The sequence below is a fragment of the Pecten maximus genome, chromosome 2 (assembly GCF_902652985.1).
Source record: "Pecten maximus chromosome 2, xPecMax1.1, whole genome shotgun sequence".
Classification (NCBI taxonomy): Eukaryota; Metazoa; Mollusca; class Bivalvia; order Pectinida; family Pectinidae; genus Pecten; species Pecten maximus.
The window spans coordinates 6058423-6074084 of NC_047016.1; the positions used below are offsets into that span (position 1 = coordinate 6058423).

The 15662-nt window shown below is 37.7% G+C and overlaps 1 protein-coding gene across 2 annotated transcripts in view; it reads left to right on the forward strand.

The window, feature by feature from the left end:
* The window catches only part of LOC117315104 (choline transporter-like protein 2), a 54550-nt gene that overhangs the window by 32544 nt on the left and 6344 nt on the right, over window positions 1–15662 (forward strand). For both annotated transcript variants that reach the window (XR_004529683.1, XM_033869253.1), the window contains exons 15-21: window positions 2884–3110; window positions 3329–3457; window positions 4581–4650; window positions 5115–5188; window positions 5862–5932; window positions 8246–8334; window positions 12873–12957. Coding sequence is in view for 1 of the 2 variants with exons in the window: in XM_033869253.1 (XP_033725144.1) it covers window positions 2884–3110; window positions 3329–3457; window positions 4581–4650; window positions 5115–5188; window positions 5862–5932; window positions 8246–8334; window positions 12873–12957 (745 nt within the window). In the remaining variant the exon portion in view is untranslated. The remainder of the gene's footprint in view (window positions 1–2883; window positions 3111–3328; window positions 3458–4580; window positions 4651–5114; window positions 5189–5861; window positions 5933–8245; window positions 8335–12872; window positions 12958–15662) is intronic.

The window sequence follows — 15662 nt, forward strand, 5'->3', positions numbered from 1 at the left end:
TAATTTAAACTCTTCTTCTGCCTGTTTTCACCCATATCTCCTCTCGGTCCCATCACACAAAAATAAAAGCTAGAGGATAAGATTCTAATGTTTTCTCCTTTCTCCCATCTGCTCTGTCTTCAATCTGCCCAACTTCATTTCCCCACTCTGACCACCTCCAATCACTTCTATTCTTTCTCACTTCTCCTGTCTCTCTGTTTAACCATCCCCCACCTGTCTCTCTGTTTAACCATCCTTCACCTGTCTCTCTGTTTAATCGTCCCCTACCTGTCTCTCTGTTTAATCATTCCCTACCTGTCTGTTTCACCATCCCCCACCTGTCTCTCTGTTTCACCATCCCCCACCTGTCTCTCTGTTTAATCATTTAATCATTCCCCACCTGTCTATGTTTCACCATCCCCACCTGTCTCTCTGTTTAATCATTTAATCATTCCCCACCTGTCTATGTTTCACCATCCCCACCTGTCTCTCTGTTTAATTGTCCCCCATCTGTCTCTCTGTTTAATTGCCCCCCACCTGTCTCTCTGTTTCACCATCCCCCACCTGTCTCTCTGTTTCACCATCCCCCACCTGTCTCTCTGTTTCACCATCCCCCACCTGTCTTTGTTTCACCATCCCCCACCTGTCTCTCTGTTTAATCATTCCCCACCTGTCTCTGTTTCACCATCCCCCACCTGTCTCTCTGTTTAATTGTCCCCACCTGTCTCTCTGTTTCACCATCCCCCACCTGTCTCTCTGTTTAATTGCCCCCCACCTGTCTCTCTGTTTAATTGCCCCCCACCTGTCTCTCTGTTTCACCATCCCCCACCTGTCTCTCTGTTTAATCATTTAATCATTCCCCACCTGTCTGTTTCACCATCCCCACCTGTCTCCCTGTTTAATCATTCCCCACCTGTCTATGTTTCACCATCCCCACCTGTCTCTCTGTTTAATTGTCCCCCATCTGTCTCTCTGTTTAATTGCCCCCCACCTGTCTCTCTGTTTCACCATCCCCCACCTGTCTCTCTGTTTCACCATCCCCCACCTGTCTCTCTGTTTCACCATCCCCCACCTGTCTTTGTTTCACCATCCCCCACCTGTCTCTCTGTTTAATCATTCCCCACCTGTCTCTGTTTCACCATCCCCCACCTGTCTCTCTGTTTAATTGTCCCCACCTGTCTCTCTGTTTCACCATCCCCCACCTGTCTCTCTGTTTCACCATCCCCCACCTGTCTCTCTGTTTAATCGTCCCCCCACCTGTCTGTCTGTTTCACCATCCCCCACCTGTCTCTCTGTTTCACCATTCCCCACCTGTCTCTCTGTTTCACCATCCTTCACCTGTCTTTCTGTTTAACCACCCCACCTGTCTCTGTTTCACCATCCCCCACTTGTCTCTCTGTTTCACCATCCTTCACCTGTCTCTCTGTTTAATTGTCCCCCACCTGTCTCTGTTTCACCATTCCCCACCTGTCTCTCTGTTTCACCATCCCCCACCTGTCTCTCTGTTTAACCACCCCCACCTGTCTCTCTATTTAACCATCCTTCACCTGTCTCTCTCTTTCACCATCCCCCACATGTCTCTCTGTTTCACCATCCTTCACCTGTCTCTCTGTTTATCCACCCCCACCTGTCTCTGTTTCACCATCCCCCACCTGTCTCTCTGTTTCACCATCCCCCACCTGTCTCTCTGTTTAACCATCCCAAACTTGTCTCTGTTTCACCATCCCCCCACCTGTCTCTCTGTTTAATTGTACCCCACCTGTCTTTCTTTTTCATAATCCCCCACTTGTCTGTCTTTTTAATCGTCCCCCACCTGTCTCTCTGTTTAATCGTCCCCCACCTGTCTCTCTGTTTCACCATCCCCCACCTGTCTCTCTGTTTAACCATCCCCTACCTGTCTCTCTGTTTCACCATCCCCCACCTGTCTCTCTGTTTAATCGTCCCCCACCTGTCTCTCTGTTTCACCATTCCCCACTTGTCTCTCTGTTTCACCATCCCCTACCTGTCTCTCTGTTTCACCATCCCCCACCTGTCTCTCTGTTTAACCATCCCAAACTTGTCTCTGTTTCACCATCCCCCACCTGTCTCTCTGTTTAATTGTACCCCACCTGTCTTTCTTTTTCATAATCCCCCACTTGTCTGTCTTTTTAATCGTCCCCCACCTGTCTCTCTGTTTAATCGTCCCCCACCTGTCTCTCTGTTTCACCATCCCCCACCTGTCTCTCTGTTTCACCATCCTTCACCTGTCTCTCTGTTTCACCATCCCCCACCTGTCTCTCTGTTAATCATTCCCCACCTGTCTCTGTTTCACCATCCCCCACCTGTCTCTCTGTTTAATCATTCCCCACCTGTCTCTGTTTCACCATCCCCATCTGTCTCTCTGTTTAATTGTCCCCCATCTGTCTCTCTGTTTCACCATCCCCCACCTGTCTCTCTGTTTCACCATCCCCCACCTGTCTCTGTTTCACCATCCCCCACCTGTCTCTGTTTCACCATTCCCCACCTGTCTCTCTGTTTCACCATCCCCCACCTGTCTCTCTGTTTCACCATCCCCCACCTGTCTCTCTGTTTAATCGTCCCCCACCTGTCTCTCTGTTTCACCATCCCCCACCTGTCTCTGTTTCACCATTCCCCTCCTGTCTCTCTGTTTCACCATTCCCCACCTGTCTCTCTGTTTCACCATCCCCCACCTGTCTCTCTGTTTAATCATTCCCCACCTGTCTCTCTGTTTCACCATCCCCATCCTGTCTCTCTATTTCACCATCCCCCACCTGTCTCTCTGTTTCGCCATCCCTTCTTGCTATTTCCTTCATTTCACTTGATCCTCTTCTTTCTGTGCTTTACAGAACCCATTTAAATTAGTTAATTCCAAAAATTAAATGATTTTTTTTTCCAAATTCACAGAATTCTACGGTTGGGTCATTCTGTGACTTTGTCAGGTATGGAGGGACAGACTACATCATCGCAATGGAGGTTTTCATGCTGTTCATGTTTTTCTGGCTGATGAACTTTGTTGTTGCCCTTGGACAAATGACCTTGGCTGGAGCATTTGCCTCTTACTATTGGGCATTTGAAAAGCCTAAGGACATCCCAGCATTCCCTCTGATGTCGGGACTGTTCAGATCTATCAGGTGTGTTTTTATAGTGAAATAGTTGGTATATAATCATCCTCGGCCCTTGGCCAGGTGCGATCTTCACCTTGGGCCAAGGATGGTTAAGAATCAGCGCAAATAAAGAATTACTATCGTAAATATAACAAATTGTAATTGTTTTGAATTTAAAGTATTATAAAAAGTGAAGAATTGAGGAAGTCCATAGAGATTTGAGTATTCTGTTGATTGTACTACAGGTATCATCTTGGGACGCTGGCGTTTGGGTCTCTCATCATAGCTATCATACAGATGATCCGCGTGGCCCTCGAGTATCTGGACAGTAAACTAAAGGGAGCAGAAAACAAAGTGGCAAAGTTTATGGTCAAGTAAGCATCATTAAGGTGTTCATGTGTAGGAATTCAGTGAACAGCCCTACAAGTTACAAAAGATAGCAATTCACTCTACAGATATATAACACGATCTTTGATTGGTTTACAGTTTAAGTTGTATATTTAACACGATCTTTGATTGGCTTACAATTAAAGTAATATATTTAACACGATCTTTGATTGGCTTACAATTAAAGTTATATATTTAACACGATCATTGATTGGCTTACAATTAAAGTAATATATTTAACACGATGGCTTACAATTAAAGTAATATATTTAACACGATCTTTGATTGGCTTACAATTAAAGTTATATATTTAACACGATCTTTGATTGGCTTACAATTAAAGTAATATATTTAACACGATCTTTGATTGGCTTACAATTAAAGTTATATATTTAACACGATCTTTGATTGGCTTACAATTAAAGTTATATATTTCGACAGCGACACAGTGGTAGGACACAGGGCTGTATGACCGAAGGGTCACTAGTTCAAGTCCCCCTCTCTGGTTGAGACAGCTGTAAATGTTAAGCAGCCCATTAGTGTCGAATGCTCTGCCTTTATACTCCCTAGGGAGTTGAGAATGGCTGGTAGCTATTTAATTAAAGTCCTATGTAACAACAGTTATTGATTTGTAAACCACTTTGAGACAGCTAGTTTGCTGTGATGGAGCAGTATCAGATGAACTTTAATGAATGATTATAACCAATATACCATTATTCACCAGTTAAAGTGTTATAGTCAGTATTATATAATTATATTCATGTTAAAATATTTTAGTATGGTGTAGGAATGAATGAGGGATTGTTAATGTATTGTGTTGTGTAGAAGTGAAAGGATATGTGTTTGAGTGGAGTAACATAATTGTAATGTTTAAGTGTTTGAGTGGAGTAATATAATTGTAATGTTTGTGTGTTTGAGTGGAGTAACATAATTGTAATGTTTGTGTGTTTGAGTGGAGTAACATAATTGTAATGTTTATGTGTTTGAGTGGATTAACATAATTGTAATGTTTATGTGTTTGAGTGGATTAACATAATTGTAATGTTTATGTGTTTGAGTGGAGTAACATAATTGTAATGTTTATGGGTTTTTGTTTTTGTTTTTCTCCAGATGTTTGAAATGCTTCTTTGCTTGTTTAGAAAAATTGGTCAAATTCCTGAACAGAAATGCATATATTATGGTAAGTAATCAAGTACTGCAGGATTCTGTCTGAACACAATGTAAATGTTATAGTCATCCAATTCCTATAGGGTTCAATTATAATACATGTTCTTCTGAGATCATTGTTGAGTACAATTATAATACATGTTCTAATGAGCTCGTTGTTGAATAACAAACTTTATTTTAGATTAAAAACAGTTCAGTAATAAACTCTTGGAAGGGAATTTTCTGTTTTATATTGTGGTATCAAACTGTTACAACTCACATAGCTATTGATCACTCTACATTCTGAATATATAGTGTGTTAATGTAGCTACATCAATCTGAATATATCGTGTTTATTTATATATACTGTACATCAATCTGAATATATCGTGCTTATTTATATACTATACATAATGTAGCTACATCAACCTTCAAGGTATAAAATTATTTATGTATATGTACTGTTACCTACATTTCTTTTTAAATTTGATATTATAGACTGCAGTTTATGGAAAAAATTTCTGCACAGCTGCTAAAGATGCATTCTTCTTAATCATGAGAAATGTTGTAAGGTGAGTGAATGAGATACAATTCCTCTGTTTAGGTCACCTGACATGAAGTCTTAAGAAGACTATTCTAATTCTAATTGTCCCTCATCGTGCAGTATGTGTTGTGTCCATAAAAAATACATTTTCATCTTCTGAATAACCAAGAGGCCTAGGGATATTAGAATGCTGGGATGAAGGGATACCAAGTTTATTCAAATGAATTGCCTTGACCTACTTTAAAGGTCAAAGGGGTCAAATGTGTTAAAGTGTTTTAACAAATTCTGCTCTATAACCAAGAGGCACAAAGTCATTGTATCATGCCAGTTGCATGCAGGAATGAAGTTCTTCCAAAATTAGTTAATATGAATAATCTTCGCATACTTTCAAGGCCAGGGGCCCCAGGGTGTAATGTGTAAATTTCTCAATAACCAAGGAACCTATAGGGTTCTGATATTTGGTTGTTGCCATCCTGGGATGAATGACCTTGATCTACTTTAAAGGTCAGAAGAGTTCAAATGTTTCTTAGATTTCTTCTCTATAACCAAGAGACCTAGGGTCATGCCATTACCCCAGTAGTCGATGACAAAAAATAAAACGAATTACAAATAAATATAACTTATAAATTGATTGCAAAAGACGGTAAATAAAATAGGAATGTATCAGAAATAACTTGAATAACCTTGACTTTTGTTGACAGAGCGGTGGTGTTGGACAAGGTCACAGACTACGTCCTTTTCCTCAGTAAACTGATGGTGACAGCAGGAGTGGGTAAGTCAATATGACTCTGTATCACAAGGCCCTGTATCATATCCTTTATCAGTGGGGTACTATATCACAGGGCCCTGTATCATATCCCTTATGAGTGGGGTACTATATCACAGGGCCCTGTATCATATCCCTTATCAGTGGGGTACTATATCACAGGCCCTGTATCATATCCCTTATCAGTGGGGTACTATATCACAGGGCCCTGTCTCATATCCCTTATCAGTGGGGTACTATATCACAGGGCCCTGTATCATATCCCTTATCAGTGGGGTACTATATCACAGGTATCATATCCCTTATCAGTGGGGTACTATATCACATGTATCATATCCCTTATCAGTGGGGTACTATATCACAGGTATCATATCCCTTATCAGTGGGGTACTATATCACAGGTATCATATCCCTTATGAGTGGGGTACTATATCACAGGGCCCTGTATCATATCCCTTATGAGTGGGGTACTATATCACAGGGCCCTGTATCATATCCCTTATGAGTGGGGTACTATATCACAGGGCCCTGTATCATATCCCTTATCAGTGGGGTACTATATCACAGGCCCTGTATCATATCCCTTATCAGTGGGGTACTATATCACAGGCCCTGTATCATATCCCTTATCAGTGGGGTACTATATCACAGGGCCCTGTATCATATCCCTTATCAGTGGGGTACTATTATATCAGCCCTGTATCATATCCCTTATCAGTGGGGTACTATATCACAGGGCCCTGTATCATATCCCTTATCAGTGGGGTACTATATCAGAGGGCCCTGTATCATATCCCTTATCAGTGGGGTACTATATCACAGGTATCATATCCCTTATCAGTGGGGTACTATATCAGAGGGCCCTGTATCATATCCCTTATCAGTGGGGTACTATATCACAGGTATCATATCCCTTATCAGTGGGGTACTATATCAGAGGGCCCTGTATCATATCCCTTATCAGTGGGGTACTATTATATCACATGTATCATATCCCTTATCAGTGGGGTACTATATCACAGGGCCCTGTATCATATCCCTTATCAGTGGGGTACTATATCACAGGTATCATATCCCTTATCAGTGGGGTACTATATCAGAGGGCCCTGTATCATATCCCTTATCAGTGGGGTACTATTATATCACATGTATCATATCCCTTATCAGTGGGGTACTATATCACAGGGCCCTGTATCATATCCCTTATCAGTGGGGTACTATATCACAGGTATCATATCCCTTATCAGTGGGGTACTATATCACATGTATCATATCCCTTATCAGTGGGGTACTATATCACAGGGCCCTGTATCATATCCCTTATCAGTGGGGTACTATATCACAGGGCCCTGTATCATATCCCTTATCAGTGGGGTACTATATCACAGGGCCCTGTATCATATCCCTTATCAGTGGGGTACTATATCACAGGCCCTGTATCATATCCCTTATCAGTGGGGTACTATATCACATGTATCATATCCCTTATCAGTGCGGTACTATATCACAGGGCCCTGTATCATATCCCTTATCAGTGGGGTACTATATCACATGGCCCTGTATCATATCCCTTATCAGTGGGGTACTATATCACAGGGCCCTGTATCATATCCCTTATCAGTGGGGTACTATATCACAGGTATCATATCCCTTATCAGTGGGGTACTATATCACAGGCCCTGTATCATATCCCTTATCAGTGGGGTACTATATCACAGGGCCCTGTATCATATCCCTTATCAGTGGGGTACTATATCACAGGCCCTGTATCATATCCCTTATCAGTGGGGTACTATATCACAGGGCCCTGTATCATATCCCTTATCAGTGGGGTACTATATCACAGGGCCTGTATCATATCCCTTATCAGTGGAGTACGTATACTATATCACAGGGCCCTGTATCATATCCCTTATCAGTGGGGTACTGTTTCACAGGGCCCTGTATCATATCCCTCATCAGTGGGGTACTATATCATATGCCCTGTATCATATCCCTTATCAATGAGCTAAAAATAGGTGTTGTGTAGACTACATGTGATGTTGTTTGTATGTTTTGTGTAGACTACATGTGATGTTGTTTGTATGTTTTGTGTAGACTACATGTGATGTTGTTTGTATGTTTTGTGTAGACTACATGTGATGTTGTTTGTATGTTTTGTATAGACTACATGTGATGTTGTTTGTATGTTTTGTGTAGACTACATGTGATGTTGTTTGTATGTGTTGTGTAGACTACATGTGAAACTGTCTTAGTTGTCATGTACTGAATCTTTGGTGAAGAAGTCAGATCAACATTCTGTATGGGTTTGTTTTACAGGTGTGGGAGCCTATTTCTGGTTCCAGGGAAAAGTGACCCTCTTTACTGAGTTTATCCCTCTTCTCAACTACTACCTCACCCCTGTTATAGTAAGTATCACCGAGTCACCAACACTAAGTAACATTACTCCGGGTCATCACCACTAAATAACATTACTCCGGGTCAACACCACTAAATAACATTACACCCAGTCAACACCACTAAATAACATTACACAGGTCAACACCACTAAATAACATTACACCAGGTCAACACCACTAAATAACATTACACCGGGTCAACACCACTAAATAACATTACACCGGGTCATCACCACTAAATAACATTACTCCCGGTCAACACCACTAAATAACATAACACCGGGTCAACACCACTAAATAACATTACACCGGGTCAACACCACTAAATAACATTACACCTGGTCAACAACACTAAATAACATTACACAGGTCAACACCACTAAATAACATTACACCAGGTCAACACCACTAAATAACATTACACCGGGTCATCACCACTAAATAACATTACACCGGGTCATCACCACTAAATAACATTACACCGTGTCAACAACACTAAATAACATTACACTGGGTCAACAACACTAAATAACATTACACTGGGTCAACACCACTAAATAACATTACTCCCGGTCAACACCACTAAATAACATTATACTGGGTCAACACCACTAAATAACATTACACCGGGTCAACACCACTAAATAACATTACACCGGGTCAACACCACTAAATAACATTACTCCGGGTCAACACCACTAAATAACATTACACCGGGTCAACACCACTAAATAACATTACACCTGGTCAACACCACTAAATAACATTACACCGGGTCAACACCACTAAATAACATTACACTGGGTCAACAACACTAAATAACATTACACCGGGTCAACACCACTAAATAACATTACTCCGGGTCAACACCACTAAATAACATTACACCGGGTCAACACCACTAAATAACATTTCTCCTGGTCAACACCACTAAATAACATTACACTGGGTCAACACCACTAAATAACATTACACAGGTCAACACCACTAAATAACATTACACTGGTTCAACACCACTAAATAACATTTCACCAAGTCAACACCACTAAATAACATTACACCAGGTCAACACCACTAAATAACATTACACCCAGTCAACACCACTAAATAACATTACACCAAGTCAACACCACTAAATAACATTACACCCAGTCAACACCACTAAATAACATTACACCCGGTCAACACCACTAAATAACATAACACCCGGTCAACACCACTAAATAACATTACACTGGTTCAACACCACTAAATAACATTACTCCGGGTCAACACCACTAAATAACATTACTCCGGGTCAACACCACTAAATAACATTTCACCGGGTCAACACCACTAAATAACATTACTCCGGGTCAACACCACTAAATAACATTACACCGGGTCAACAACACTAAATAACATTACACTGGGTCAACACCACTAAATAACATTACACCGGGTCAACACCACTAAATAACATTACACCGGGTCAACACCACTAAATAACATTACACTGGGTCAACACCACTAAATAACATTACTCCCGGTCAACACCACTAAATAACATTACACCAGGTCAACACCACTAAATAACATTACTCCCGGTCAACACCACTAAATAACATTACACCGGGTCAACACCACTAAATAACATTACACCTGGTCAACACCACTAAATAACATTACACCGGGGCAACACCACTAAATAACATTACACTGGGTCAACACCACTAAATAACATTACACTGGGTCAACACCACTAAATAACATTACACTGGGTCAACACCACTAAATAACATTACACCGGGCCAACACCACTAAATAACATTACACCGGGTCATCACCACTAAATAACATTACACCCAGTCAACACCACTAAATAACATTACACCCAGTCAACACCACTAAATAACATTACACCGGGTCAACACCACTAAATAACATTACACCGGGTCAACACCACTAAATAACATTACACCGGGTCAACACCACTATATAACATTACACCGGGTCAACACCACTAAATAACATTACACCGGGTCAACACCACTAAATAACATTACACTGGGTCAACACCACTATATAACATTACACCCAGTCAACACCACTAAATAACATTACACCGGGTCAACACCACTAAATAACATTACACCGGGTCAACACCACTAAATAACATTGCACCGGGTCAACACCACTTATTAACATTACACCGGGTCAACACCACTAAATAACATTACTCCCAGTCAACACCACTAAATAACAAAACACCGGGTCAACACCAATGAATAACATTACACCCAGTCAACACCACTAAGTAACATTACACCCAGTCAACACCACTAAATAACATTACACCCAGTCAACACCACTAAGTAACATTACACCGGGTCAAAACCACTAAATAACATTACACCGGGTCAACACCACTAAATAACATTACTCCCAGTCAACACCACTAAATAACAAAACACCGGGTCAACACCAATGAATAACATTACACCCAGTCAACACCACTAAGTAACATTACACCCAGTCAACACCACTAAATAACATTACACCCAGTCAACACCACTAAGTAACATTACACCGGGTCAAAACCACTAAATAACATTACACCGGGTCAACACCACTAAATAACATTACACTGGGTCAACACCACTAAATAACATTACACCGGGTCAACACCACTTAATAACATTACACCAGGTCAACACCACTAAATAACATTACACTGGGTCAACACCACTTAATAACATTACACCGGATCAACACCACTAAATAACATTACACCGGGTCAACACCACTAAATAACATTACACCGGGTCAACACCACTAAATAACATTACACTGGGTCAACACCACTAAATAACATTACACCCAGTCAACACCACTAAATAACATTACACCGGGTCAACACCACTAAATAACATTACACCTGGTCAACACCACTAAATAACATTACTCCCGGTCAACACCACTAAATAACATTACACCGGGTCAACACCACTAAATAACATTACACCGGGTCAACACCACTAAATAACATTACACCTGGTCAACACCACTAAATAACATTACACCTGGTCAACACCACTAAATAACATTACACCCAGTCAACACCACTAAATAACATTACACCGGGTCAACACCACTAAATAACATTACACCTGGTCAACACCACTAAATAACATTACTCCCGGTCAACACCACTAAATAACATCACACCGGGTCAACACCACTAAATAACATTACATCCAGTCAACACCACTAAATAACATTACATCCAGTCAACACCACTCAATAACATTATGTCCAGTCAACACCACTAAATAACATTACATCCAGTCAACACCACTAAATAACAAAACACCAAGTCAACATCAGTAAATAACATTACACCGGGTCATCACCACTAAATAACATTACACCGGGTCAACACCACTAAATAACATTACATCCAGTCAACACCACTAAATAACATTACATCCAGTCAACACCACTAAATAACAAAACACCAAGTCAACACCACTAAATAACATTACACCTGGAGTAATTATATTGTGTGTGTCACAGTTTATGCCAATTGAATTAATCTTACTGGTATTGAAGTCAAGGTTTTTAGTGTAACTATAAGATGCATAAAATTTTAATTTGTCATCATAAAAGTATGCAATATGCTTATACCATTGTAAGTGGTTGATTCCATTGTTTTATAGGTGTAATAAAGTGTTGTGATTATACCATTATAAGTGGCTGATTCCATTGTAGTTATAGGTATAATAAAGTGTTGTGATTATACCATTATAAGTGGTTGATTCCATTGTAGTTATATAGGTGTAATAAAGTGTTGTAATTATACCATTATAAGTGGCTGATTCCATTGTAGTTATATAGGTGTAATAAAGTGTTGTGATTATACCATTATGAGTGGTTGATTCCATTGTAGTTATAGGTATAATAAAGTGTTGTAATTATACCATTATAAGTGGCTGATTCCATTGTAGTTATAGGTATAATAAAGTGTTGTAATTATACCATTATAAGTGGTTGATTCCATTGTAGTTATAGGTATAATAAAGTGTTGTAATTATACCATTATAAGTGGCTGATTCCATTGTAGTTATAGGTATAATAAAGTGTTGTAATTATACCATTATGAGTGGTTGATTCCATTGTAGTTATAGGTTTAATAAAGTGTTGTAATTATACCATTATAAGTGGCTGATTCCATTGTAGTTATAGGTTTAATAAAGTGTTGTAATTATACCATTATAAGTGGCTGATTCCATTGTAGTTATAGGTATAATAAAGTGTTGTAATTATACCATTATAAGTGGTTGATTCCATTGTAGTTATATAGGTGTAATAAAGTGTTGTGATTATACCATTATGAGTGGTTGATTCCATTGTAGTTATAGGTATAATAAAGTGTTGTGATTATACCATTATGAGTGGTTGATTCCATTGTAGTTATAGGTTTAATAAAGTGTTGTAATTATACCATTATAAGTGGCTGATTCCATTGTAGTTATAAGTATGATAAAGTTTTACCATTCCTTGTACAGGTTGTGATCCTCGGCACCTATTTGATCACCTGCTGTTTCTTCAGTGTCTATACCATGGCTGTTGACACATTGTTCCTGTGTTTCTGTGAGTATCTTATATACACATATCAAATCATCAGTTGGGGGGTCAGTCCTTTCATTCTTTTCTGGGATTCAGATTTTTGACAAAAACTGAAGTCAAATTTTGATGAAACTTTGTGGTTTTTCATGTGGATGTGACAAACATAATTTATGAGAGAATGAAGGAATGAAGGATTTAAGAAAAAAGGAAAGGGAAAAGATTTCAAAAGGAGAAAGTCCTGTGAGATGTTAGATTGTGTTAGCTCCCAGACTACCACCTTGGCATTTCTCAAAAAACAAACAAAAGCTGAATGTGATCTGCCTTGAAATATTTGCATTCATATTTTTTTTTATAATTTTTCTTTGGCTATAATTATACTTGACTATTATTACACTGTTGACTATTATTATTACACTGTTGACTATTATTATTACACTGTTGACTATCATTATTACACTGTTGACTATCATTATTACACTGTTGACTATTATTATTACACTGTTGACTGTTATTATTACACTGTTGACTATTATTACACTGTTGACTATTATTATTAAACTGTTGACTATTATCATTACATTGTTGACTATTATTACACTGTTGACTATTATTACACTGTTGACTATTATTATTACACTGTTGACTATTATTATTACACTGTTGACTATTATTATTACACTGTTGACTATTATCATTACACTGTTGACTATCATTACACTGTTGACTCATTGTTATACCCATGACTATTATTATTACACTGTTGACTATTACACTGTTGATTATTATTACACTGTGGACTATTATTATTACACTGTTGACAATTATTATTACACTGTTGACTATTATTATTACACTGTTGACTATTATTATTACAATGTTGAATATTATTATTACTCTGTTGACTATTATTACACTGTTGAATATTATTATTACACTTTTGAATATTATTATTACACTGTTGACTATTATTATTACACTGTTGACTATTATTATTACACTGTTGACTATTATTACACTGTTGACTATTATTACACTGTTGACTATCATTATTACACTGTTGACTATCATTATTACACTGTTGACTATTATTATTACACTGTTGACTATTATTACACTGTGGACTATTATTACACTGTTGACTATTATTACACTGTTGACTATTATTACACTGTTGACTATCATTATTACACTGTTGACTATCATTATTACACTGTTGACTATTATTATTACACTGTTGACTATTATTACACTGTGGACTATTATTACACTGTTGACTATTATTACACTGTTGACTTATTATTACACTGTTGACTATCATTATTACACTGTTGACTATCATTATTACACTGTTGACTATTATTATTACACTGTTGACTGTTATTATTACACTGTTGACTATTATTACACTGTTGACTATTATTATTAAACTGTTGACTATTATCATTACATTGTTGACTATTATTATTACACTGTTGACTATCATTATTACATTGTTGACTATTATTATTACATTGTTGACTATTATTATTACACTGTTGACTATCATTATTACATTGTTGACTATTATTATTACACTGTTGACTATTATTATTACACTGTTGACTATTATTATTACACTGTTGACTATCATTATTACATTGTTGACTATCATTATTACATTGTTGACTATTATTACACTGTTGACTATTATTACACTGTTGACTATTATTATTACACTGTTGACTATTATTATTACACTGTTGACTATTATTATTACACTGTTGACTATTATCATTACACTGTTGACTATTATTATTACACTGTTGACTATTATTATTACACTGTTGACTATTATTATTACACTGTTGACTATTATTATTACACTGTTGACTATTATTATTACACTGTTGACTATTATCATTACACTGTTGACTCATTGTTATACCCATGACTATTATTATTACACTGTTGACTATTACACTGTTGATTATTATTACACTGTGGACTATTATTATTACACTGTTGACTATTATTATTACACTGTTGACTATTATTATTACACTGTTGACTATTATCATTACACTGTTGACTATCATTACACTGTTGACTGTTATTATTACACTGTTGACTATTATTACACTGTTGACTATCATTATTACACTGTTGACTATTATTATTACACTGTTGACTATCATTATTACACTGTTGACTATTATTATTACACTGTTGACTATTATTATTACACTGTTGACTATTATTATTACACTGTTGACTATTATTATTACACTGTTGACTATTATCATTACACTGTTGACTCATTGTTATACCCATGACTATTATTATTACACTGTTGACTATTACACTGTTGATTATTATTACACTGTGGACTATTATTATTACACTGTTGACTATTATTATTACACTGTTGACTATTATTATTACACTGTTGACTATTATCATTACACTGTTGACTATCATTACACTGTTGACTGTTATTATTACACTGTTGACTATTATTACACTGTTGACTATCATTATTACACTGTTGACTATTATTATTACACTGTTGACTATCATTATTACACTGTTGACTATTATTATTACACTGTTGACTATTATTATTACACTGTTGACTATTATTATTACACTGTTGACTATTATTATTACACTGTTGACTATTATCATTACACTGTTGACTCATTGTTATACCCATGACTATTATTATTACACTGTTGACTATTACACTGTTG